This window comes from Bos mutus, chromosome X (assembly GCF_027580195.1).
Source record: "Bos mutus isolate GX-2022 chromosome X, NWIPB_WYAK_1.1, whole genome shotgun sequence".
NCBI lineage: Eukaryota > Metazoa > Chordata > Mammalia > Artiodactyla > Bovidae > Bos > Bos mutus.
In genome coordinates this window covers 117,445,373-117,469,168 of record NC_091646.1, presented here as the reverse complement: position 1 = coordinate 117,469,168, position 23,796 = coordinate 117,445,373, and the positions used below count along the sequence as shown (strand labels likewise).

Sequence of the window (23,796 nt, the reverse complement as noted above, 5' to 3'; positions counted from 1 at the left end):
CAATTATGACTGACTGTATAACACCTGACAGAATCAATTATAACTGACTGTTGTTTGATACCTTTGCACGGAAATAAATGAAACAGACATTCAGAACAGAGACGGCTGCTGCCTGTGTGCCTAAGCCTGCCTTAATTAAAATAAAATAACCAGCAGGCGATGTTAAAATGTCTTTGCCTTGTGGTTCGTAGTGCAGTGTGTTTCTTTAAGTCCAAAAAGGCTTTTACAAAGAGTAAAGCTGAAAAGAGATTTTTAGTTTACTGATACAGAAATAAAATATCTGAAAGAGAGATGGTTTCCTTAGATGGGAGAATACTCCATTAAAAAAAAACAAAACAGTTCTGACATCTTACTTGACCCATTGGCTTTTAACTAAAATATTTCAGACAAGTTCAACATGCAGGTGATGGTCTAGTTCATCCCATATAGAAAATACTGTAGCTTGCATGATTTTGAGGTTTTAGACTCTAATTAGTAGAAACCAACTTTTAAATTAGCAGTTAATTTTCTTGTCTGATAAAACATTGTGTGAATAATGAATATATAGGCTCACTCGGTTTTCATTGTTTTCACAGGGCTTGGGGACAGGATATTTTTTGGTAATGAGTATATAACCCTAAGGAATCCCCATGTAGAAAGGACAAGGATAAAAAAGCTGTAGGTACATGTTCCCCCAAATGTTATTCCCAGGAAAAGTAGATTTGCTTTGTTGGTGTATTACAATGAGTGATTTGGTGATACTTCTGTCCATTGGAGTATATTTTGCTGATGCGCTTGTGTGTAGGAAGAGTATTTCCTTCCCCGTCTGGATGAAGTTTGGATTTTTTGTGCTGATTGTTGAGACAGCAACAGCTATGGCCTGTGGCATCTCTCTGGATGGGGCAGGATGGCTGCACATCTCTGCTGCTTGCCTGACGGCCTCTTCCCCAACTCCCAGAACCAGAGCAGAGAGGAGTCTGCTTCTACCGGCTACGTTAACTGATTTCCACCATTTAACCCTGTTTTCCCTTGAGTTCTAAAGTGGCAAGTGAGTGTAGCGTTAAGAGAAACAGAGTGATGGAAGCCTAACGTGGGTGGCCCAGGTGCCCAACGCAGAGAGAGGGCAACCACAAAGAAGGGGTGAGCCCTTTCGCCCCACAGCTCCCACCCCCAGTGCAGCCTGTGGCAGCTCGTACAGTTCTTTTTCCTAGAAGACCTTCCAAATGTTATTGATTGGATTCTCAGTGGGGAAGCAAGTAGGAGCCTTTATCTGCATCTCTAACTGGCGTGGAATGGTGCCTCTGCCGTATTGACCGGCTATGGGATATGCTGGCGGTCACAGTTGTCTTTTACGAAGAGCACCGAGTGACGCTGGTTGTCATTCTAACTCGGCTGTGTGGCAGCGTAAATAGTCCCCTTTCTAACCAACCTGGTGGGAAAAGTCAATATCCCATCAGCAGAGGAGGTAAACACATCAGGAGCTGTGCCCTCTCTCTTCCTCCCCTGCTCCGTCTCACCGCAGCTCTGTAAATGTCTCACCCCGGTCACACATGCATTTGTGTCATTCACATGCACGGGGCGCCGGCCGGCCGCCACTGCTCGGGCCATTGTTGTGTATTCCCAGACTCTGATAATTAGAACTTTCAAAGTGTCTTTCTCTCCTTGCTTAACGATGCACCCTCTCTCTCTCTCTTTTTTGCCTCTTTTTCCACCCGCTTTGAGCATTTAAATCCTCTCTACAAAACTTTCTGTTGTTGTTTTTTGAAAGGCAATTGATGTAATTTAGAAAAGGTTGTGGAGAACAAACGTGAATGTGTAGCTAAGGAACAAAAATCTGGAGACTGAGTTTTCATTTTCCGGGTGTTTTGTAGACTTCACTGTTGCTCTGTTGTTTCTGTGGGGTTTTTTCTTTTGGTGATTGATGTGCCCTCCCTTCTATGTTTCCTTCCTGATGCTTTCCTAACCTGGGGCGCCAGGCAGCCTTGCTCCCCCCAGGCTCCTTGGTTCAGGCCAGCATCTGGGGGCCTGCCCATGTCTATTTGGGAGCAGTGAACAGGGGTGCATGGATAGGGGTGCACAGTGAGCCTCACCGCAAGTGAGCTCAGGGTTCTGGCTCTACATTTTTACATCCCAGATCTCTAGCTCTGTGTCCTAGGGCAAATGACTTAACCTCCTCAGCCATCATATTGGGATTTTGTTTTAAGGGCCTCTCCAAACACCTCAGAGGGTTCCCAAGCAGCTTTGAGCAAAACTGTGTCATCTTAACCATCGTGGGCAGGGTTGGCTACCCCAGGGATCACCCTGTCTCTAAAAGGCCAGACCTGGGTGTCCCAGCCCACTGCTCCTTACAAAGAACTAAGTTTAGAGGTCTCAGACTCTGTGCGGAGAAAGGAAGGATCTTCTCTTTGGCTGAGAGTGCCCTGGGCAGAATGGGAAGGCCAGGGATGAATGGGTGGAAGGAGCAGGAAGCAGAGAAAGGGCAGCTGCACATCTCAAGTTCAGAGGTACACGGTGTGTACAAAGAAGAAAGAAGCAATCTTGCCAGTGGACAGGTGCTCTCCAGACAGCATATCCCTTGCCTCTTTGAGCAGAGGGGATTTTGTATAGCAGAGGGATGCAGATGGAAAGGACTAGAAGCCGACTAGGCCCATCTGATCTAGGGAGTTTGCACTGGGAGGCGCTCTGCCTTCCTTTTGAGGCAAACTGGTTCCTGCCACGTCTGTACTTTGCATGCAGTTGCATGCCTGTGCTCGACAGCACCGCAAACCGGGTGTCTGCGAGTGGGGTTCACCTTGCCTGCCGCACATGGCCGTGCACCTGCAGTTCCCATCATTGAGAGTGGCCCTGTCCCCGGTGTGCTGAGTCGGCTAGGTGCTGAGAAGTGGTGGGCAGGGGAAAGGAAGAAAATCTTCTTCAGAGGAATCTCGGGGTTCCCTCTTCCCCAGCGTGGGACTGGTCCCAGGGCTAGACCAGCCACAGGACCATGAGGACATCTGAGACCTGGAGCTGTAAACAGAACTCACAGCTCCTGCTCTAGTGCTTCAGAAATACTGAATGCTTTTTTAAAGCTGCTTCTGAGACCTGTAATCCTCTTATTTTTATTTCTTTTTAGATAAATTGAAGAAGCAGTTTTTTACTCCCAAAGTTCTTCAGGACTATAGAAAACTCAAGAACACAGCAGAGCAGTTCTTGTCCCAAAGTGGCTATTCCGAAGTGAACCTCAGCAAACTCTTCGCCGATTGTGCTGTATGGTCCTGAGGGGTTCCAGGAAGTGGACCTGCAGGGACGGTGGAAAGAAGATCCACATCCTTGGCACCTGCATCATGGCCCTGGCTGCTTCTCCTGCATCGCTTTTCCTGTGGAACTACAATCATGTTTGTGTGGCTGTGACTTGGGAGGGGGATTATTAAGGGGCAACTGCAAAGGTATTGAGTCTACCAAACATCAGGGAACAGCAGAAGTACCTTCCTCTGACAATATACCTTGTGCTGTTGAAACACCACCAGGAAAACTGGCTGCTTCACATTGGCATTCCGCACTGGATTTCTAGGGGAGGGGGCGGGGAGGGACGAGAAATTGAGAGTGGCTAGGAGGCAAGTGGCTTTTACCCAGGACCTGCAGCAGAGGAGCCCCCAGAAAGAGGGGTTCACAGAGCCTAGCAGCAGGGCTGGCACTTTGCCTTTTCACATGCCAGTTAAACCCAATCTGAACCCAAGTACTTCCCAGGCCACTGGCTCCAGGAGCAATTGTCCTTCTCAGTCTGTAAGGGGGAGATTTAGAAGCTGTGCACTTATTAAATAGATTAAACAGAGCTTACTTGTGTACTGAATTTCTCCAGAGCCCAACCTGTGCATGCACATGCACACTGGACAGCTATTTACACTCGCCTGCCTTTTTCATTTCCTCAAATAGAAAATCTAGGTAAAGGTTTACACAAAGGGAAAGTACATGTTAAATAATTTGATATCCTATAGCATTTCATTAAAATGTGTATAGGCCAGGGCAAGGACCTTTGTGTTACATTCAAAAAAAATGAGGGGAGGGATGTTTAATCGGCCCTGGTGCTATTTTTCTCATTTCTTCAGAACGGTGCCTTTTTGCCAGAAGCAAAACGTATTTCAATGTAGCCATCTTTCCTTTCTTACATTCTTGGTAAGATTAAAAAACTAAAAAAAAAAATTCCCCTTATACAGCTATGCTATATTTTTTAAAAAATTATCTACCTGTGGAAAAAAATCTACGTGAATTTTCATAAAGGAAATATATGCTGTGCTTTTTTTTTCAATTCAGAATAAACTTTTCTAAAAGGAAAACCGCTGCAGTGACTCTGTATCAGGTGCAAAGAGTGGACTGGAGGGGGCAGCCAGGAGTAAGGGATGACTGGAAACCATCCCCTGCCCAACCTCAGCCTGCTTATTAGGTCTGTGCTCAGAGATGCTTGGCATAATGTATGTCCCAGTGTTCTGAGTGGCATTTCAATATACTTTGGGTCCTTTGAGAGATGAAATATGGCTTCTCATGTGTTTTGTTGACTTGCATATTCAAAGAGAGCTAAGCCAAGAGTCCAGTGCTGTCTCCTTTGGGAGAGCAACGCTGACGGCCCCTGGAAGAACAGCCCCCACAAGAGAAAGGTCACCCAGCCTGGCCCCTAGTGAAGGCATACTGGTTATATAGTACAGATGATGCCACCTTATACCTTGCTTTGCCTCCTCTTTTCTTTGCCTCACCCTCGCCTCCTTTCTCTTCTTATACTCAGGTTCGAAGTAGAAATACTTAGGGTTTATGACCATGTCAGTTAGTTAATGCCTTGGTACCTCAAGCTCTGCAACCTGTCAGAAGTTGCAGCACCCAGGCTGCTCTGGGAAACTAAGGATTAGTGTGTTTTTCCCTTGTTACCATGTAGGATTATAGAGATGGCTCTCTAATGTATGCTTCCTATGCCCACACTTCCACTTTGCTTTCTGAAGAGAAAGCATGTTTTCCTTGATTTCTGGGACCTGGGGTTATGACGGCAAATACAAAACTTGCTTGTCAAGAAATGCCAGGAGACAGAAACAACTTCTCACTGGTCTGCTTCTTGTCTCTGCATCTAGATGTAATCATTGTGAGGGCAGGAACCATTTGTGTAGAAAGTACATATCAGAAAGTCAGACATTTCTTAGTACAGTTCCCCAAAAAAGTTAACACGGTGGTTGATATATTCTTATTCAGATCGGTAACTCCAGGTTAGTTAAGAGGATTTTCTGGGAGGCATTTGAAGATTCCAGGATTTTATAGAAAGTTGCAACTTTAGGATTGAGTGGATCTCTCTGTTAAAAGATTGGAACATGGCATGGTCACTTTTCTCTGAGAAAGGTTTCTTCTTGATTTGCACCGTCTGATAACACAGGGGTACAGTGAGTACCGAGATGCCGCCCACTTTGAAAGGGGGAACTTCCCCATATGTCTTCACAGGTTCCCTGGCATGGGTGTTAAGCTCAGGTGAGAAAAGTGAAACAGGCCCGGTTCCCTCTAGAGAGTGGCAGAGTCTCGTGAGCCTGAGTGGCCATGTCCTGTCCAAAGGAGGCAGGAGCTACTCAGCAATTCTGGGAGGGACAGAGCCCTGGGTGGTCATGGGATCACGTTTTCAAGAGCCAGGAATCCAGATATGGCCATAAAGTATCTCAATTCCTAAACTTTGGCAACTAATTTTAAAAAATAAAATTCTAAATGCTGTGGGCCAGACTAAACCTCTAGGATAAATTTTATCCACTCCAGGTGGGAAATAGGGCCCTACAGGAACCCATCTAGAATTTTTCTGTTTCCTGTTGAATTTAGGGGCTGCCAACAACAGGGAGCACATTCATTTTGGTCATAACTTGGTATAACTCTCAACTCTCCGTGTAAAAGGGGATGTGGAGACCGGAAATTGAAAATCCTACAAAAGTGCGCTCAGTTAAGATTTTAATTTGCCCAGGAAACAGATGGAGTTCGTCTTGAGACTGTTACCCAAGACATGGGGGCGAGCCAAAGTTCACAGACTGCAGTTTGGCAGAGGCTGGTCAAAGGGGATGAATTCACTGCCCCCTACCACCAGCCCCTTCTCCAGCCTGTACCTCCTCTTACCTCCAACATATACAGATGGACCTCAGCATGCCTTTTCGAACAGATTGAAATTACTTTGGCAGGTAATGCAGAGATAAGGAAACTCCAAAAGCAGCTTTCTCTGTCTTGTCAGGGTTTTATGAAAAACACTAAGCCCCAGATCCTCTTCAGAATTCACTGACCGTCAATTCAGTTCTCCCATCTCCCATCCCAGACTTTAACCCGCCTTGCCTTTCCCTTTCTCTCTCTCTCTCTGCTCACCTAAATATTTCTTAATTGAACGGTTTGCTGTGGAGCTTCCTTATAGCAGTTTAATAGATGAACTCATCTGAGCCAGCCTCAAATTTCAGATTAAAATTCCTTCATCCCGAAGGCAGCATTATCAGGTTGTTGGAGGCTGTTTTCAAACCTTGGTTTTGAATAGCAGCGGCTCTGCATTAATTTAACCACTAAGCTAATAAGTAGGTTTCGTTTTGTTATGCTAAGCTTTATTGCTTTTCTTTTGATCAGAATGGTGTTGTTGAGCAAAGCAGCAGACAAGGCATTCTTTGATGAGGGAATTAGCGCTCCATTCTTCCTCTATTATTCATAGCACAGTGGAATATGTAAGTACCTGAGGGTGTCAAAGGAGCGCAGGTTCTATTGCAAAGTGCTCGCCTTGTTTCTCTCAATAGCTGACTATGAGATGATAAACCGCTTAATACACTGTGCTAATTGGATGAGAGCAAAAAGAGATGGGAATTAAGGCGAGGCAAAAGGAGAAAGTGCAACCAGCCTTCAATTCACTCTTTCACCACTTTACCAGCACCAAAGGAGGCACAAGCTTTCTATAAGCAGACTAGAGGTTTTGTGCAGAGATAAAATGAACGTGTTAGTGGATTCAAGTAATACACTAATTATTGCACAGTATAAATACCACTACTGGTTTTATAACAGGGAGGTAAACTTCTTTTGAGAGGGTTATAGGATTGCTTGGCAGTGGTGTAGAACCTAATAAGGGCCCAGAGTAATAACCCCTTGGATTAACAAAATTGCTGCTTGTAGAAGTATGATTCAGGCTTTTACGAAGATTTCTGGAGAATGAATAAAAATGACTGAATGACATTTCTTAATGTATAACTGGTAATCGCTCCCTTTTCTTTAAAGAAAAAAATGTATACTTCAAACCGGACTGTTAATAAAGTCCAGGGACAACACAACTTTTTCCTTTGAAAAATGCTTCTTCCCCTCCCCCCACCCCAGTCAGGTAACAGCTTTTCTTCTCCCCGCCCCCCAGCTAGGCTGCCACTGTCACTTAAATACATAAGCAATTGCTCCGTGGAACTCGGTGTTCCAAAATACCATTTTAGGCCCCATTTAAGACCCCCTTCATTCAGACGCACTCACTTTTGTGTATACACATACACACATGTTCACATACATATTTTTTCCTCTAAAAGCAAGTTGAACTAACTCATGTATAATTTCCTTCCCTCTACCATCAGCCACTTTTCCATTCTAGTAAGATATTTGCACTCAAAACGGTATGAAAAACAGAGGTACAAGTGCCTTGTCTCTTGGTATTACAGATCAAAACCAACAATAATAAGTGTTTGCCCCAGTGGGGGTGTGGTAATGAAAAAAATGAGAAACTGGCCGAGGCCTATACTGGTGACTTTAACTGAAGACTGGGTTTCAAGCCCTAAAACCTTCCCTTTGGTGATCACTCTCCCTAATTCATCCACTTTCTATCTTCCCCACACAAGCCTGAGCTGTTCTCCCCAACTGTCCAGTCTGGCTCATGGGTAGCTGGTGACTGAAGAGTACTTAGGGACATCTGAAATTACTCGGCCTACTGCTCCCTTCTTGCCTTTCCTTTCGGGGCCCATTTAGGGTCTGACTAGCCTGTCTGAAAATGTAACAAATTAACTTGCCCTTTCCCTTCATCCTTCCCACAGAGGCCGAACTGCGCTCCCTCACCCCTCACCCCTCACCCCAAGATGCTGTGGGGGTGGCCCTGGGAAAGCAGGTGGTGGGGCATTGGGGCCTGGGGGTGATAGGGAACAGCCATGCCCCCATCACAGGGGCTCTCCCGAACTCCCCTGGGCTCTGCATGGCCTCCTCCAGGGTGGAACAGGTTTGCTTAAGGTTGGGGAGGGGGGTCAGCCGCTCCCAGCATTGTGACTGCTTTCCCAGATATTGGGGCCAAATTGGGTTGCCATTCATTAATAATGCTCACAATAAGATTAAATCATTCTGGAAAATCTCATAAAATCCCCCTAAGTACGCTCCAGTGGCTCTTTCCAATCCCCATCATTCAGCACTTGGGGAGGTTTGGAAGGAGAAGAAAATTGGTTTCTTTGCTTTTAATGCTGCTTTGAAAAGATACTCAGAGTTTGTCATGCGTGACATGTCACATGTTTAATGTGGACTTGCTGGAAGTCAGGGGGTCTTTAGCGTGTGATATTTATGGGGAATATTAAGTGCAGAATGAGGTCCCTCCAGCTGGGGAAAGTTGAAAGAATAGGAGGCCCAGGACCGGGCTTGTTTGCAGCATCAGAATGACATAGGATTAAGAGTTTGTAAAACAAGGAGAGGGGTTCTCATTGGCCAGTAATAAATGTAATCCTTGGAGGTAATTTCACGCAATTTGCTTCTGCTCCATGGAAGGGTCAAATGAGAAAAAATGACTTAAAAAAGAGTTCATTAACAGGAAGAATGGTACTGTTTCTCGTATACCATCCAACTGGCAGCCTGGAAGGGGGAAAAAAAAAAAAAAGCCCTACCTAAACAAAAGCCAATATCAACGGAAAATTGATATTGACCACCAAAAAACCCCCAAAAAAGCCCTTTCCCTCAGGCCCCTCCTGCGCTCCGCAGTCCCCACCCCACCTCAAATTCCTGAGAAGCCCTGTCCACCCCAGGAACTCGACCTTCACCCCAGGAGACTCTGTGGAGTCTGGTGAAGGCTTGAGACACTCAGATCTCGGGGAATGTCCTAGAAAGTTCCTGCTGAGCCTGCAACCCCCGGGAAAGGAGTGTGCGGCGGGAAGGGCTGAGCCGAGGTAGTTGGCGCCTACTCCCCGTGCCCGGGGCCGGGCCCTGCTTGCGAGCTCCGCCCTCGCGAGCCAGGGCCGGGCCGGGTGACCAGACGGCCAAGATCCGAGGAGCCCCCTCCGCCTTGGGCCCCGCGGGCGCGCTCCCCAAGGTGTCTGGCAGGCGGGGGGATTGCGGCTTGCCGGCCGGGCGGGCGAGCGGAGGACGCCGGCGGCTGAGGGCGGCAGCTGCCGAGCCTTCGCCCACCCGCGAGTAGCCGCTGACCTCTGCCCGCCCCCGCACATGCCCCTCGGCCGCGCACGCCTGCGCCCAGAGCGGCGAGGGGACCCGCCCCCCTTCTCTGGGGCGCGGTCCGGGAGCGTGCGTGGAACCCGGCGGGGCCGGCCCGGAGACGCGTCCGCGCCCCCCGCCGCGACCGACTGGCCCGCGGCCTGGCGGGGCTGCGGCACCGGCTCCGAGAGCCACGCTAGTCACGCCGCGGCCGCCCCCCTCCCCGCGCCTGCCCCTCTCCCCAAAGGTCCAGCGCACTAATTACTACAAATTGAAACTAATTAAGCTTCTCTTCCCTTTCCCATCACCCTGGGAGCTTTGGCGAGACCCGGCCCCCGCGGGCGGGCTTACACCGAACAGTCACCCGGGGGGCGCAGGCAGGGCCCCGGGGGAGGGAGAAGCTACCGTCGCCGCCGGCGCGGGGAGGGGTGCGCCCAGGGGGTTGCAGATTGCGAATCTGCTTGGGTCTCCTCGCGAAACCTGAGTTGTTTAGATTTTTTTTTTACAAGTATATACATTTCCCAATGCCTGGATAAGTGATGTAATGACATTTGTCGAGTTAAGATCTGCCACTTGGATACCCCTCGCTGCCTTTCCATCACTGTTTCTGTGTTCTCTCTCCCACTCTCTCCCTCCCTCTCTTCCCCCCACCACACATCCTCCTACCCCCCCTCCCTCCTCCCTGCTCCCCCTACCCCCGCCACAGACCCTCCTCCCCGCGCGTGTACCGTGTAGCCCGCCCCCTCGGAAGCCAGCGCCTGGGCTCCTCTCTCGCGCCGTTACCTGTCATCTCGGACTGCGCACTTCCTTGTACGTGGCACTTTCCACGAACAGTTTCCTTCGCCTTCCCAGCTAAGACTCCCGCTCGCTTCAAATTTCTGTCTTCACCGTCAACGCCTCCCTCAAGCCCACCCCACCTCCGAGGCCCAGGGCCCTCAGCTCCCACTGCAACACGACCCAGGAGATCCAAGATGCACGTGGAAAGCTCCGTGGCGGCGGCGATCTTAACCCTTCTTAGGAAATCCTACGGATCTTTTGAGGATCACATTCAAACCAGGGCCCTCCGCCAGGAAAACGGGAGTGCAGATAAACTCTGGGGGAGTCGGGGCGCAGGAGCCCACCCGGTCTTCTGGGGGGGGCCTTCTACTGTCCCCTCAGCTCCTGTAGAGAATATTCACACTTCCTTTTGTTAAACATATATTTTTTTTTATTTTGAGCGTGACACTTCTCCACTAGATAGCAAGGAAAAGTGATAACAATTACACGTTACACAAAAGTACTGTACCATTGCCTTTATCTTGAAGGTTTCCGAAGCCTCTACAGTTAATAAGTTAAATAAAGGGCTTGAGTACATAAATATTTGTCTAGGAACCCTACCGTATCTACAACACAGTAAGAATCTACAGGAGGACAAACTTTTACCATACCACGCTGAGTGCAATTGCGTTATAACATTTCAAATATACAAAGCTCTGTTCTTTTTCTTTTTTTAATAACAATGGTATGTACAGAATCAATAATCACAGTTTGGTGACTTCAACAGTCCATATTCTAGCAGAGTATTTCCCTTTGGTTTGATATAAAAACCTTGGTTGATGTATGATAAAGAAGAGAACAATAACAAGACGCCCCTTTCCGTTAAGTGCACTGTTAGCTATCTTACAGATTCGCATTCGCTTCCCCGCCGCCGAAGGCTGGGGCCACGCTGGCAAGATCAACTTAGAGCGCCAAAATGCTATTTGGAAAAAAAAAAAAAGCTAAGTGGGGTGTCAGGAGGCAGAGAGGTTGGGGTTTTTAAATTGTTAACTTCAATACCAGGTGACTTAGGGAGAAAACCTCCCCGATATTTTCAATAAAAGAATGGGAGAGAGTGGACGTTTGAGTTGGAGCGAAGTTGGCAGGGGCAGGGGCGGGTGGACAGCCAGCCGAGGAGGTGCCACGTCCGGGTAGCGCCGAGGGCTGCCTAGCCCGCGTCCAGGCTGCTGCGAAGGCGGCTGCGCTCTCTCAGTGCCGTCTCGGGAGTGTGCTGGTCCTCTGTTTCCATTTGGTCTTGAGTGGTGCTGAGTGAGGTGACCTTTCGGGTCGCGCCCGGGGCGCGAGGGTGGAGGGAAGCCTTTAGCACACCTCCTTGCCCGTGCTGGTGCCCGGCAGGATGTTGAGCTGCGTCAGCTGCGCGGCGTGCTCCTTGGCCTTGAGCCTCAGCGCCGCTATGCTCGAGGCGCGTCTGTCTGCGGCCGCCGTGGCCGGGTCGGCCAGCGCGCCCGACGCCACTGCGCCCTCCACGGCCGGCGTGGGCTGTCTCAGGAGCGCGGCCGCGGTCGACGCGCTGGTCAGGGGGGCCATGGTGGAAAAGAGCCTGCAGGGAGAGCAAAACAGCGCGGTGACGCCCCGAAAGCTGCGCGCAGCGCCTCGTGCAGCCTTTCCCGCCGCCTCTCCCCGGCGGACCAGAAGGGCGCCGCCGCTGGGGCACAGAGTCGCAGGTCCGGGGCTGGGGAGTAGGGGGAGGCGCGGGCGGGAGGCTGGGACGTTCTAAGAGTTTACTAGGGCAGGAAACGAACAGAGTGGGGAAAAGACCGAGGAGCCAGATATTCCTGGAGGGACCAGAGCCGTGGCGGAAGCAAGCCCCGAGTCCCCGAACCCCACGGTCCCACTGCGCGGATTCTGGGCTTTCGCTTAAAAAGGGAGTGTACTTTAGGAGCTCCAACTGCCTATAATACTATTTGCCGAGAGAGAGAAGAGAGACAAAGAGCAAGGAGAGAAAGGGAGGAGAAGAAAGAGAAAGAAAGGACAAAGTGGGATTAAAACTGAGAAACACCTGTGCGGACTTTGTACTCCTTCTATAGAGCGCCTTCTCGGCCCGGGGCTCCTTTCACCCTGAAAAAGCTGGTCTTGTTTGCCAGCCTTATTGCCGCCGCGGCCGCCCTCCTGCGCCGGGCAGAGCTGCCAGAGCCCGACCGACGACCGCGAGGTGGGGATGGGGGCTCCCGCCTGTTGATTTCCGCTCGCCAGGCAACTATGACCCGCTAGCACCGCATTCCCTGCGCCCCATGCAGTCACCAGTACCAAAGAGCCCCCGGGCCCGCACCCGCCCCCCGCGTGCAGCGCACGGCAAAACCCAAGTCTGGGACTCCAGTCCGCGAAACCGCCTCCAGAAGGCGCCAGCATTGACCCGCACGGCGCTTCCACCCTCTGCACTGCACCGCGCCAGACTTGCGGCAGAGGCCGAGCCGCCCCTGACCCTCAATGCCACCACCGCCGCCGCCGCTAACTCCCAGGGCTTTGGCTCCGGCCCCCGGAAGGCCAACTCAGGGTTTCCACCATTATAAATGAGCCCACCTGGGCTCGAGGAGCGCCCCCCGCTTCTCCCAAGCCCACCCTCCTCCTCTCCTGTCACCTCCACTGCACCCTCCTTCCAGCCTCTCCAGATGTCGCAGCTGGTACTCCAGCCATGGTTTGGCAACTTTAACAAGTCACTTGTGAGAAGAGGAAAAGGAGAGGGTGGTGGGCGAGGAACAGAGGACTTAAACATTTTTTTTTCCAATAAGAAATAATAAAGTGTGGCCTGGAGGGGGCGTAACATGCTCTTGTTCCACCAGGTAAACTGAGTCACTAACTACACTTCAGTGCACTTTCTGTTTACTTCATTGGTTGTTACAAGAAAGTAATTTTACTGAGTCTTTTTTGAAATTTTTCTCCAAGATGATTTTTTTGTTAAGTGGCTGCGCAGTTGGATGAATCTATTATTTCTTTGTTCTCCCAAAGAGAGATCACTGAAGCTGCAGTTTTATTTTCACTGCACTTTCCAACTTAATACATCTCTCCTTTGTTTCTTTGTCTGTGTGATTATACAGACTTTTAATTTCATCATTCGATGTTCATTTAAAGAAAGGGATTTATAATATATGATGAAGCGTTTCTTTGATTTCGTTGTCTTGTGCTGCTCTGGGGGTCCGGGGTTGCATATATGAGGGTATGGTTGGCAGCGGATCACTTGAATGACAAGGAAGGTAGAGTCTGGGGAAGAAGAAAGATTTCTTTGGACCCAGAGGGCCCTTGGCCCCAGGGCTGTATTTCCTCTGGCTGCCAGGCTTTGGGCAATGAGGAAGGATTTTTGCAAAAGTTGAAAAGTCATCCCGGCTCTGCAGCCTACACCTGTACCCTTTTTCACACACACCACCTTTGGTCTAGGCTGTTGCTGCCTTCAAATGGTACTTTAAAGCTTTCATTGAACACTTCCAATTTCTGTGGTTGCTGTTGTTGCCACTGCCCTTTCCTCTGCCGTTCAGTCCCAAGTCATTCCCTTCAAGATCCGCACTGTTTAAAGCAATATTAGAGATTATTTTCTTTGGCTAAGTCTCAAGTTAAGCCAAAGAAGAAAGATGTGTGCAGTCCCTACCTATCTCTGGCCTCTTCCCAGGGCCCCAGCCTCTGTGCGTGTATGAGAGAGACAGCCTCCCCGAAGCCACGTTTTACCTGCCGAACGCAGGGCTGATGAAGGCCGGGTGCCGGAACACTGCGGCTCCGAGGAAAGTGCTCAGGCCCAGCGGCGCCCCGCTGGGCGGCAGGCTAGCCGAGCCCGGAGGCGGAGGTAGGCTCGGGAAGGCGGCGGCGGCGGCTGCAGCAGCGGCAGTCCAGGCCGAGTCGAGCGCGGGATGGTGCGGAGGGAAGGGGCTGGCGTCCAGGTAGGGGCTGAGCGGGTGAGTGGCCGACAGCGGCCCGGGGAAGGGCAGACCGGGGGGATGGGTCTGTGCGCCCGCCTTCTCCCGCTTGCGCCACTTCGCCCGACGGTTCTGGAACCAGACCTGCAAAGCCGAGAGAGGCAGGGGTCGGCGCCGCTCCGGCCGGGTAGGCGCTCCAGGTGGTCCCCGCCTCTTCCCCCCGCGCCGCGGGCCCTCCCTCCTTTCCACTTTTCCACTGCAGTCCTCGCCCACCTCGCCCCTCTATGGCCTCAGGTTGTTCAAGGACACGTCTGGGACCAAAGGGGCAAAGAAAGAGGGCCTAACTTAAAGTCATCTGGAACTACTGGGCAAGTGAGCCCTTTCCAGTGGACATTTTAACTAGCCTGGTTCCTTTCCAAATTTAAGAAATGGTTTGTTGTATTTAGAAGTGAGGAAACCAAGGTTTACATGTCTGCGCTGCCATTTGCTTGCTGTGTGTCACTTAAACCTCTCTGAACCTCAGTTTTCTAATCTGTAAAATGGGGATAATAAAACTTTATTCATAAGGCTGTGATGAGGAATGAGTCAAATAAAGCATGTGGAAGCTGGCATTCAGTGATGACTCTTGGGAACAGGCAGCCATCAAGAGAATGCACAGCAGCTTTCTGTGGCAAATCAGCTCTTTTCACCCATTTCGGGTTTTCCCAAGAGGTGACAGAATCTTTGCTCTCCGTTGAAAAGGGAATCAGGGAGGTGGTTCATTTAATCTTTCCAGAAATATTTACTGAACACCTATGAGCACTACCCTATGTTTGGGGGCTTGAGGGGAGCTGGGACTGAGGGAAGAAATACCCACGATAATTAGCAAACAGGCATACAGTTTAGGAGGCAGTTGTAATGAAGTGTGGGGTACACAGCCTGCTATCTGCAGGGGCTCCATGCAGGGCCAGGTTCTGCCAAGGAAGGCAGTGACTGCATGGATCAGGTCTACAGTGATACTTGGGACACAGAAACCAGAGTGTGGGATACCTGGAGACTGGGCACATCTTCATAGCTAATCGGTCCTTTATTTCTTCTGGGGATGTGGTTTAAGTGGGTTATTTAAGTAAGATAGTTGTAGGTTGGGGGGAGCTTTTCAGCAGAAGGTATCTTCCTAATTGTTAATAGAAAGCAGTTTTAGTAGAGACCTTTACCTGAAATGTGGCAGCTACCATGGTCTAAAAATAACTTTTAGGAGCATGAAATTATTTTTATGTGACCTGCTCATCACACCCACAGCTGAGAAGATACGCTCTTTATCCCTTGAAGGCATTAGTATTTTTAGGGCTGAGTTTATGCCTGCACACAAGTCTAAAAATTAAGAATGAACTCTGGGGCTATACAGAGTTATATTAAAATATAATGTAAATGATCCCAGAGGTATATGTTTTTTTTTTTAATTTTAAGACATCTATGCCTTTCAGATATACACACTGGGGTTGTCATTACTAGCACTGGTATCTAGGTTTGGTTTGACTTCTAGATAGCCACCTAACACAAGAAAAATTGAGAATCCAAGTCGGTTGATTACTTAAAATTCTGCCAAAAGGGGGCCCATCCATAACATTTCACAGCCCTCAAATAATCTATTTGAGAATTGCAGAAACATTCCAGTGTGGAAATTCAGAGACTTTAAAAAATAAGACTAGATGGGACCAGGCTGGGTGGGCAGCTTTTGTGTATCCAAATCTGTCTGGACAAGAATACCCGCCACTCCTCGATGACAGTGAAAGGAGTAAAGGGCGGGGGGACAGTGGAGGCAGAATGCCCTCAAAGAACATGGAAACCTTCTAGAGACAGATCGGCTCTCGGCTCAACTGCAATTATCAAGATGTCCCCCTGCAATTCCTCATTATTGAATTAATACCTCTGAGGCCCCCCAAAGGTAAACGAAAGGACTCTAATAATTCATATTCACTTAATTACATCTTCTCCAGTGAATAGGGAGAGAGGAGAAGGGGAGGGGGCGCTCTCTTTCTTTTTAAAAGTTATTTAACTTTCCCACGACTCGTTCCCCTGAGTAGAAAATGCAGAGTTGCTGTCACATCTCTGTTTGACAATGGAGAAATGTGTCAACAGAAAGGAGGGGACAGGCCTCATCATTAGCCCTCTAATGCAAGAAGCTGTTGTGTATTAAATGAGCCATATGGAATTTATTGTGCTTTATCAGCGCTTGATTTTGACTGTAAAGTGATTCCCTCAGCTCCTAACCCAGGGACATCTGTTTTCTGTTGGCCATCGGGGCTGCCCAGTGTTGATCGTCTCTTTGGTTATGGGGCCTGGGTTCGGAAATGCACTCTGGTATGGGGCTGCAAACACCTTTAATAGCATTGCACTCACTCCCTATTAGATCAATGTGGGCTCATTGCTATAAAAAATGGGAAATCAAATAGCATTAGCCAGCTCCTTGTGCGGGCGGAGGGGAAATCAAACAGCATTTTGCCTTCAAATGGCCCTGTTTGTTCTAGCACTAAGTGGGCTTTTATGAAGCCCGATTGGAGACTTAATCACAGCCAAATACCTGCTTGGAGCTGAGCGGATTTGTCTAACAACCAAATCCATGCTCCATCCCATTATTTCAACCAGGAAAAGTCAGTTCGCAGATTGTTTCCTACAGGGACTGTGGACCAGCGGGCTTCTGAACTGCAGTCTTGGGGACCCTGAAACCCCTCTTCTGATCCTGGACTCCTCCCACAAGGCACCCAAACCTAGAAACCTTCCCCTTCCATCTCCCAGATCTTCATATTTTAATATAATTTTGTGCAGGGGTGTTTAGGTTTATCTTTCTGATTCTGCTTCTCTTCATTTTATGAAGGGGGTCTCTCAAGAACCCCCTAATCCATCAGCCCACCTCTCTTCCACTCTTCCCCCAGCCCACTGCCCCTCCTTTCCCCCCTCTCTGCAGTGCGGCTCACCTGGACCCGGGCCTCAGTCAAGTCCAGCCTCATGGCCAGTTCCTCCCTATAAGAAAGCAACACACAGGCAGGAGGTCACTGCAGGCTCCAGCAACCGCCTGTCAGCCACCTTTCCTTCGCCGGCATCCTCTTGCATTAGTGTCTAACAGACACCTGGGCATCACCACCCCTTCAACACTGGAGTGTCTTCTATTTGACTGCAAACGTGAAAACACAATACACTCCCAGATACAGGATGTTGTCTATTCTATTGCATCATATTATATTCAAGAGTGACAGTGGTGACTTCATGACTGTACAAGTCTCGGATTCTCTCTCACTATTAAGCCAGAGTTAGATAAGACACACACACACACACACACACACACACACACAGTGCTTATAGCCTCTTTTGTCCTAAGAGTAAATGGGAGAACTCTCCACTCAACTAAAAACATTTCTTTAGCCCTCCTTGTTGCCTTCTGCCTTCTTTAAAAAATGTTCTCTCGCCTCTCCTTCCTCTCTCTCCAGCTCTCTGCCTTTTCTTCCATCTCTCTCTCCCCCGCCTTCCTCCCCCGCTCACCCCCTTAGGTCATACTCCCCATTACCCTCTGGAGATATGTTAAGCTTGTTAAGAGTTCAGTGGGGTAATTTTTCGATTAAACAAAATTCTGCGCACCTCCTGACTCCAGTGCCCACTACAAACCCTGCCCATCTCAGGGGAAGTCAATTTAACTGAAACCCTACCCCGTCATTGCAGTTATTACTGCGACAATTAAGGCAAATAGGAAACCATTAAGATGCTGTAAAACGGCTTACAACCTGTTTACCGAAAATATGAGCGCGACGAGAGTAATTGGCTCTCAATCACTAATATGAAAGAGCGGGACCTGCCCCAGCCTGGGACCCGGCCTGGCCCACACCTGGAACTTCAGGACTGGGAGAAAACTGGTTCACTGGGGAGCTTCCCGCTGCTTCCTGCTACAGTAAGCATCAGCAGATCTAAAACCCCAAAACCACACTCCTGCCTGGGTCCCAGCAGGAGCCAAGGGGCTCTAACTAGCCCCCTGGGTGGGAAAGAGGTGGGCATGGGGTGGTGACAAGCAGCCACCCCTCTTCGTGTACTTTGGTTCCCCTGGAGAAGCTAAAAGGGCAGACCTGCGTGCCAAGCGACATCACCTCATTTTCTTCTTTTGAATTATGTGTGTGTGATAAATGCAAAAAGCGGGTTGGCCGCTTAGCTATTTGATAGAGACAATTATTTTAGAATTTATTTTCTTTTTTAAAGATAATGAAGGGACTGGATGACACAGGGGAGGGCCAAGTTTAGCTCAGGGGATGATCAAGTTTAGTGCTTTGCCCCGAGTCGGATCTACTCTTTTCCGTTTCTGGTTAGGAGACAGTTTGGCAATTAACTGCTAGACCAACTACCCTGGAGCGTTGGCTCAGGCCTCCTGAGCGCTAAGCAATTTCTCCTCGGGTTCAAATGGGGCAGGCAGCTTTCCGGGGCTACTAAAATGCACATTGAAAAGTCGTACACGGCTCGTGCGAAGCTGGGGCTGCTAGAGCTTGACAAGCCCAAGTCTGGGCTGACTCCCATCCCCTTTCCCTCCTCTATGGGGAAAGTTGGCCCTTACCTGGCTCCTCGCCTGAGTCAGACCTTAGCTTTGGGATGGGAGAGGAAGGCCCCTTGCCGGGCCGGCATCCCGGGTATGACTAAGCCGGCCCTCAGGGGCCCAGTCATCTCACAGGTACATCTTTCCCCCAAAACTCGGGTGAATGGGAATGGAGCGGATCCAGAAGGAACACCCAGGTTTAGACACCAGTCAGAAGGGGGAAATTCCCCTCAGCTGTTCTGTCTGTTGCCTGCCGGGCTCCCAGCAGTCCAAGCCTGCCCCTGTAAACCCGCGTACAGTAAACCAACACTGCGTTTAATGTGCGCGGAGGGCGAGAGGACAGCGATGGAAAGGGGAGATTCTGGTCGGTGCCTCTGCAGACCAAACGCTGCCTAGTTCTGACTTCCTTCAGTTATTCCAGGAGTCCTCAAACGACAGAACTTGGATCTTTTTAACGGCCTTCTCTGCAGGCGCGGGCAGCTTCACTGCGTAACTGATACCCACCAGGCTCCCGGGGCATCAGGCGGGGAGGGCAAGCGCACCACACAGCGGCCAAAAATAGCCCCTGCTTAGCCCTGGTGGCGAGGGCCGGCAGCGCTGCTTGCGCCTCGCCTGGGACCTGGCGGGGAGTCGGGATTGCAGCGCCAAGGGCCCTGAGTGTGAGCGCTCGGGTGCGCACGTCTCCAAGGTGGCGCGTTCGGGCGCCCTTTGGAGAGGCCGTTTCTTTTTCTCTCTCTAGCTAAAACTTGTAATTACAAAAATTAAACTGGAGAGACCTCGGGAAGGGAAAAACAAAACAAAACAAAACCCATCCCAGTCTAAACTTACAAGCCCAGAGTAGAGGGGGTGGGAGGGTGTTTTTGGTCAACAGGAGTTTGGCCATTGGGAGGGCGCGCCTGGGGTGAGTCCAGGAACTAAGTTCCTGCCCCAGCCCCAGGGCCCTGCCCTCCCACCTTCCCTCTCCGGGACCCCCTCGGCCCTCCAGCCGCTGCTGCCACGATCACCCCTCGCGCGTACCTGGTGAAGACGTCTGGGTAGTGCGTCTTCTGGAAGGCCCGCTCCAGTTCCTCCAGCTGGTAGCTGGTGAACGTGGTGCGGTAGCGCCGCTGTTTGCGCTTCAGCAGCCCCTCCTCTGAGTCGCTGCCGGCAGACAGGCACACGCTGTCCTCGCCGTCCTTGCCCTCAGCGTCCTCCGGGTGCAGCAGCAGCTCCTCCTTGGGTGACAGCTCCCCGCCCTCGGTGGCCACGGCGGCGGCAGCGGCGGCGGTCACCGCTCCTGTGGCGGGCACAGCGCAGCGCCGCGGTTCCTTGAGCAGCGCGCGGGCGTCGTCCTCCAGCAGCTCCTCCTCGTCGTCTTCCAGCAGCTCCTCTTCCTCGTCCTCGTCCTCTTCGTCCTCCAGCAGCTCCTCCTCCTCGTCCTCGGCGCCCGCGCCGCTACTCGCCGCCGGGGCGCCACCTGGGCCGCCGGCCACGCCAAGGCGCTCGTCCGGGTGCCCGGCGCCCCCCGGGCCGCCCAGCTCGTCCAGCGCGGGCGGTGGCGGCACGAAGGGCGCCCCGTTCTCGCGGTACGACTTGCTGCGGCTGATGCTCACCTGCGGCGCCTGGCTGATCTTGAGCGTGTCCCAGGCCGCAGCGGCGGCGGCGGCGGCCGCCACGGCGGCCCCTGAGCCATCCGGCCGCTCCCCGGGCCGCGCGGTCGGCGGCGGTGGCGGCGGCGGGGCCTCCCCCCGCGGACCCGCCGTGGCTGTGGCAGCCGCCGCCGCCGCCGCCGCCGCTGCTGCCGCCGCCGCCGCGGCGCCCTGGAGGAGGCGGCCCCCGCCCGGGCCGTACAGGCGCCGCAGCTTGGGCGGCAGGTGCAGCTCGGCCTCGAACGGGGCGCTGCTGCCCTTGGGGGAGCCTGCGGGCAAGGGAGAGCGGTCAGCGCGCCGGCCGGCGAGACAGAGTCGCCGCTCGGGCCGGCCCTCCGCCGCTCCCTCCGCGCCCAGGCCCCGATGCGCGCGGCGCCCCCCGCACCACTAGACTCCGAGCCCTCCCCTCCTTCCCCAGTTTTCTTTTTTCTTTTTTTACGTCTCTCTCTTTCCCTTGCTCTTGTTTCCTTCCTTTTCCCTTTTCTCCTCCTCTATCGGTCCTTTCCTTTCCCTCTTTTATTCTTCCCTTTATTTCCTTTCTTCCTTCCTTTACTTCTTTCTCTACTCGCCCTTCCTTTCATTTTTAAATCACTTTTTCTTTCTCTCTCCCCGTCTCATCATTCTTTCCGCATCTTTCTCCTCTCCCTTCCCTTCCTTTCTCTTTTTGTGCACTCCTCTCCCCTTCTTCCTTCCCTCCTTTATTGTTTTCTTTTTCTTTCCTCTTGTCCTCTCTTCACCTTTCCCCTTCCCATTTCGGGGCAAGAGGGAATCTGCAAACATTCAACAACTTTTTAAAAATCACCATCACTCTGAAAACTTTGCGCACGACCTCTGCCCTCAGCTCTGCCACGCGTTCCCGGCTGCGGGTTGGCGAGAGGGGCCACTGCCTGGCGGGCACCGGGGGAGGAGGGAGCGGCCCAGTGGCCCTGAGTGAGGACCTGGCCCCAACAGCCCCCAGCAGGAGGGGCGGGGGCTCCTCGCCCAGAAAAATCGTCCTGGAGAAAATGGGTTCGGAAAGACCTGGGTGGGGACGTAAGGGGGTGCAATAGGCACAGAGCGCTCATTCCCCTCGAGGAAGCGCCTGGCACAGGTGCCACTGCAGGCTAAAAAAGAAAAGGAAAAAGTCAGTTTTATTTTAAACGCCCCCTTCCCCGCTGTCCGCTCCTGTCTTCCAAGTGACGTTGCGGCTGGACCGCTGGTTTACAGAATTTAAAAGGCGAAACTTGGGTGTAACAGTTTCGGGGCAAAACGACAGTTGTTCTGGAATTTTTAATTTTAGGGGAAAAAAGAGCTTTTAAACATCTCAACTCTAAAAAAAAAAAAAAAAAAACAGCAGAGGAAAATATAGCACCCAGAAGCCGCACATTTCATACACTTCAGATACAAGAAGGAACATTTGGGGAATCCCAGGGAGATGTTTTCTGCAAAGCTTGGGTTTAAAAGATCACAAGAAATCTACAATTTTAAAAAGAAGAAAAAAGCAGAACACCTCGTATAAAGAAATCTTCCCAAGAGGAACGGCCAAGGCGCACTCCGCCTGGAGTCCCCATTCACAGCTTTTGGGGTTCTTCTCTTCACCAAGTTCTTACAAGAGTCCACCCGGCTCCTGCTGTTCTTGGCCCATCGCCCCTCTTCAGAGCACTCGCAAGGCCACCAAAGGGGGTATTTAAACGACCTAAGAACCAATACCGAGAATCTAAGGGCCCTCGAAGCGAAGCTGGGTCTCTGCTTTTTCTGGAAGCAGAGAGGGAGGGAGAGACATCCCCGGGCAAGAGGTTTACTGCTCTTTGAGGTACCAGGCCTCAGAGTTGTTCCCTCTTTTTCCTCTGTCTCCAGTTGGACAACCGCAGGCCCCTGGCCCCGGAACATCGCACATCCAAACCTGTGCCTAGCACCCTTTTCAGGTGCTCGGCAAGCACAGCCTTACCTTGCACGGCCTTTTCCTGGTCGGTGCGGCTGGCCAGCGGAGCGGGCAAGCTCTGCGCGGCTCCCAACAGCCGCATTTTGCACGGGCTCCTCCGGCCCAGGATGCTGTCGATGCAGTAAGAGGAGAGCAAAGTTGGAGATTTACTTTTGCACTCGGGCCTCTCGGAGCAGCCCTCCTCCTGGTACTGATTGCTCATGGCTGGGTTTTTTTTTCCCCTGGGCGCAGAGAAGCGGGCCGCTGGCTGCCTCTCGAGGCGGGTGGGATGGATGGGTGTGTGTTGAGGGGGTGGGGTTAGATGGCTGGTTATAATGGATATTATTGCGATCTCTGTGCCTCTCTGCCTCTCTCGGTCGCTGGCTGCCGGCTCCCGCCCTGCCTGCGGCCGGAGTTCGCCCTCTCGGCGCTCAGGACAAGCAGTAACAAGTGTAGTGAGCCGCGGGCGCGGAGCTCTGGTGTCTCTCTCCTCCACGTGCTGAGAGGCGCCCTCTGATTGGCTCTCGCCAGAGGCCGGGCTGCTCTGGGCTGTGCGCTCCCGGCAAAGCCCGGACTGGATTCTGGAAAAGCCGGCGGTGGAGGAGGGGCAGCAGCAGGCACGCACCCGAGCCAATTTTATTTTTATTTTTTGTTTTCAACTAGCAACTTTCTGAATACTCCATTCTGTTCCTGCCGCTCCTCCTTTAACCCTTTAGGGCTAGCCCGAAGCTCTAACGTATTCGGATGTCAGGCCAGTGGGTGCCATTTGGGCGGCGTGCGCCCCTTCCACCAGCCCGAGGACCTCACTCCCTTGGAGGCAAGGCCTTGAGGCTTGGCTCGCGTACGGACGGATTTGGCCCTTTTCAAAGCCAATGTCGCTCTCCCAGGACAGTGCCTTGACCTCAGTGGCCCTCTGCCACCGTCCTCTTTAGGTCGGACGGGCCGCCGGGGTGACGGCCGCCGGTAAACGTCTGTCGTTGGGGCGTTCAGTGTTCTCTTGTGGCCCAACGCCTTGAACTGTTAGTCCTCTCCCTGAGTCCGGCGGTTGCTCTCTTTTTAGTAGGGTCTCATCACCGTCTTCAACTCTGCAAAAAGTCCCCTTAAAGACAAAGGTCTGCCAAAGGCGCGCGGCCTTCTCTAGCGCATCTACAGAACAGGAAGGGACCGGCGAGTGTCGGCTGCGAGAAGGGGCAACTGGGGACAGGCCCCGAGAGTCTCCCCCTTCTCCCCAGACACGCTGCCCTCTTCTCCCCATAAGTTCGCCTCTGTTAGGCCGTCACCCTGAAGCTGGACATTCTCCGATCCCGCGTGCAGGGAGCGGGATCTAACCGAAGCCCTGAGCGCTCTAGGGTGGGAGGGACCCAGGTTCAGCTTCAACCCAATCTCAACGCTTAAAGTTCTGAACTCCCCCCTGGCAAAGGCGAGAGAGCGAACCTCAGGGAGAGAGCACTTGTTTTTCTTCTTCCCCAAACAGCTTCCAGCGCGTCCAGCGCTGAGAAACGGGACCCAACTCCGACTGAAGTTGTGCCGAGCCCGGGCGAGGGCTAGCACGGGTGCCCTCTTTTTCTGGGTGCAGGGCCCAAGGGATAGCCGGGGGCCTCGATGCTGGCAGGGTGGGGGCGAGGGTGGTGGGTGGGAGAGGAGCCGGGGAGGGGGAATCCACGCCGGGTTTTCCTCTCTCAACCCCTTCAA

The 23,796-nt window shown here is 51.7% G+C and overlaps 2 protein-coding genes and 1 long non-coding RNA gene across 4 annotated transcripts in view; 1 reads left to right on the top strand and 2 right to left on the bottom strand.

The window, feature by feature from the left end:
* POLA1 (DNA polymerase alpha 1, catalytic subunit) overlaps positions 1-4,292 on the top strand; it is a 295,847-nt gene extending 291,555 nt beyond the window's left edge. The window contains exon 37 of one of the 2 annotated variants that reach the window (XM_070366396.1): positions 3,092-4,292. In XM_070366396.1, the coding sequence (XP_070222497.1) occupies positions 3,092-3,237 (146 nt within the window). In that variant the 3' untranslated portion in view covers positions 3,238-4,292. The remainder of the gene's footprint in view (positions 1-3,091) is intronic. The other variant, XM_070366398.1, reaches the window with a different exon arrangement.
* The window catches only part of LOC138986458 (uncharacterized), a 114,121-nt gene extending 103,607 nt beyond the window's left edge, over positions 1-10,514 (bottom strand). The window contains exon 1 of the long non-coding RNA XR_011463308.1: positions 10,153-10,514. This is a non-coding gene — a long non-coding RNA (uncharacterized lncRNA). The remainder of the gene's footprint in view (positions 1-10,152) is intronic.
* Positions 10,515-10,556: 42 nt separating this feature from the next.
* Positions 10,557-22,596, bottom strand: ARX (aristaless related homeobox). The gene is made up of 5 exons (XM_070366399.1): positions 22,132-22,596; positions 19,594-20,473; positions 16,982-17,027; positions 13,843-14,171; positions 10,557-11,725 (listed from the first exon to the last, which is right to left on the bottom strand). The coding sequence occupies exons 1-5, from the start codon at positions 22,325-22,327 to the stop codon at positions 11,485-11,487; spliced, it is 1,692 nt and encodes a 563-aa protein (XP_070222500.1). The 5' UTR covers positions 22,328-22,596; the 3' UTR covers positions 10,557-11,484.
* Between the last annotated feature and the right edge of the window lie 1,200 nt (positions 22,597-23,796).

Excerpts from the sequence above, each read along its gene's own strand:
- ARX (XM_070366399.1), bottom strand. The coding sequence starts at position 22,327 with ATGAGCAATCAGTACCAGGAGGAGGGCTGCTCCGAGAGGCCCGAGTGC. Across the intron at positions 17,028-19,593 it reads TACCCAGACGTCTTCACCAG|GGAGGAACTGGCCATGAGGC; the intron begins GTACGCGCGAGG and ends GCTTTCTTATAG. Across the intron at positions 14,172-16,981 it reads TGACTGAGGCCCGGGTCCAG|GTCTGGTTCCAGAACCGTCG; the intron begins GTGAGCCGCACT and ends TCGGCTTTGCAG.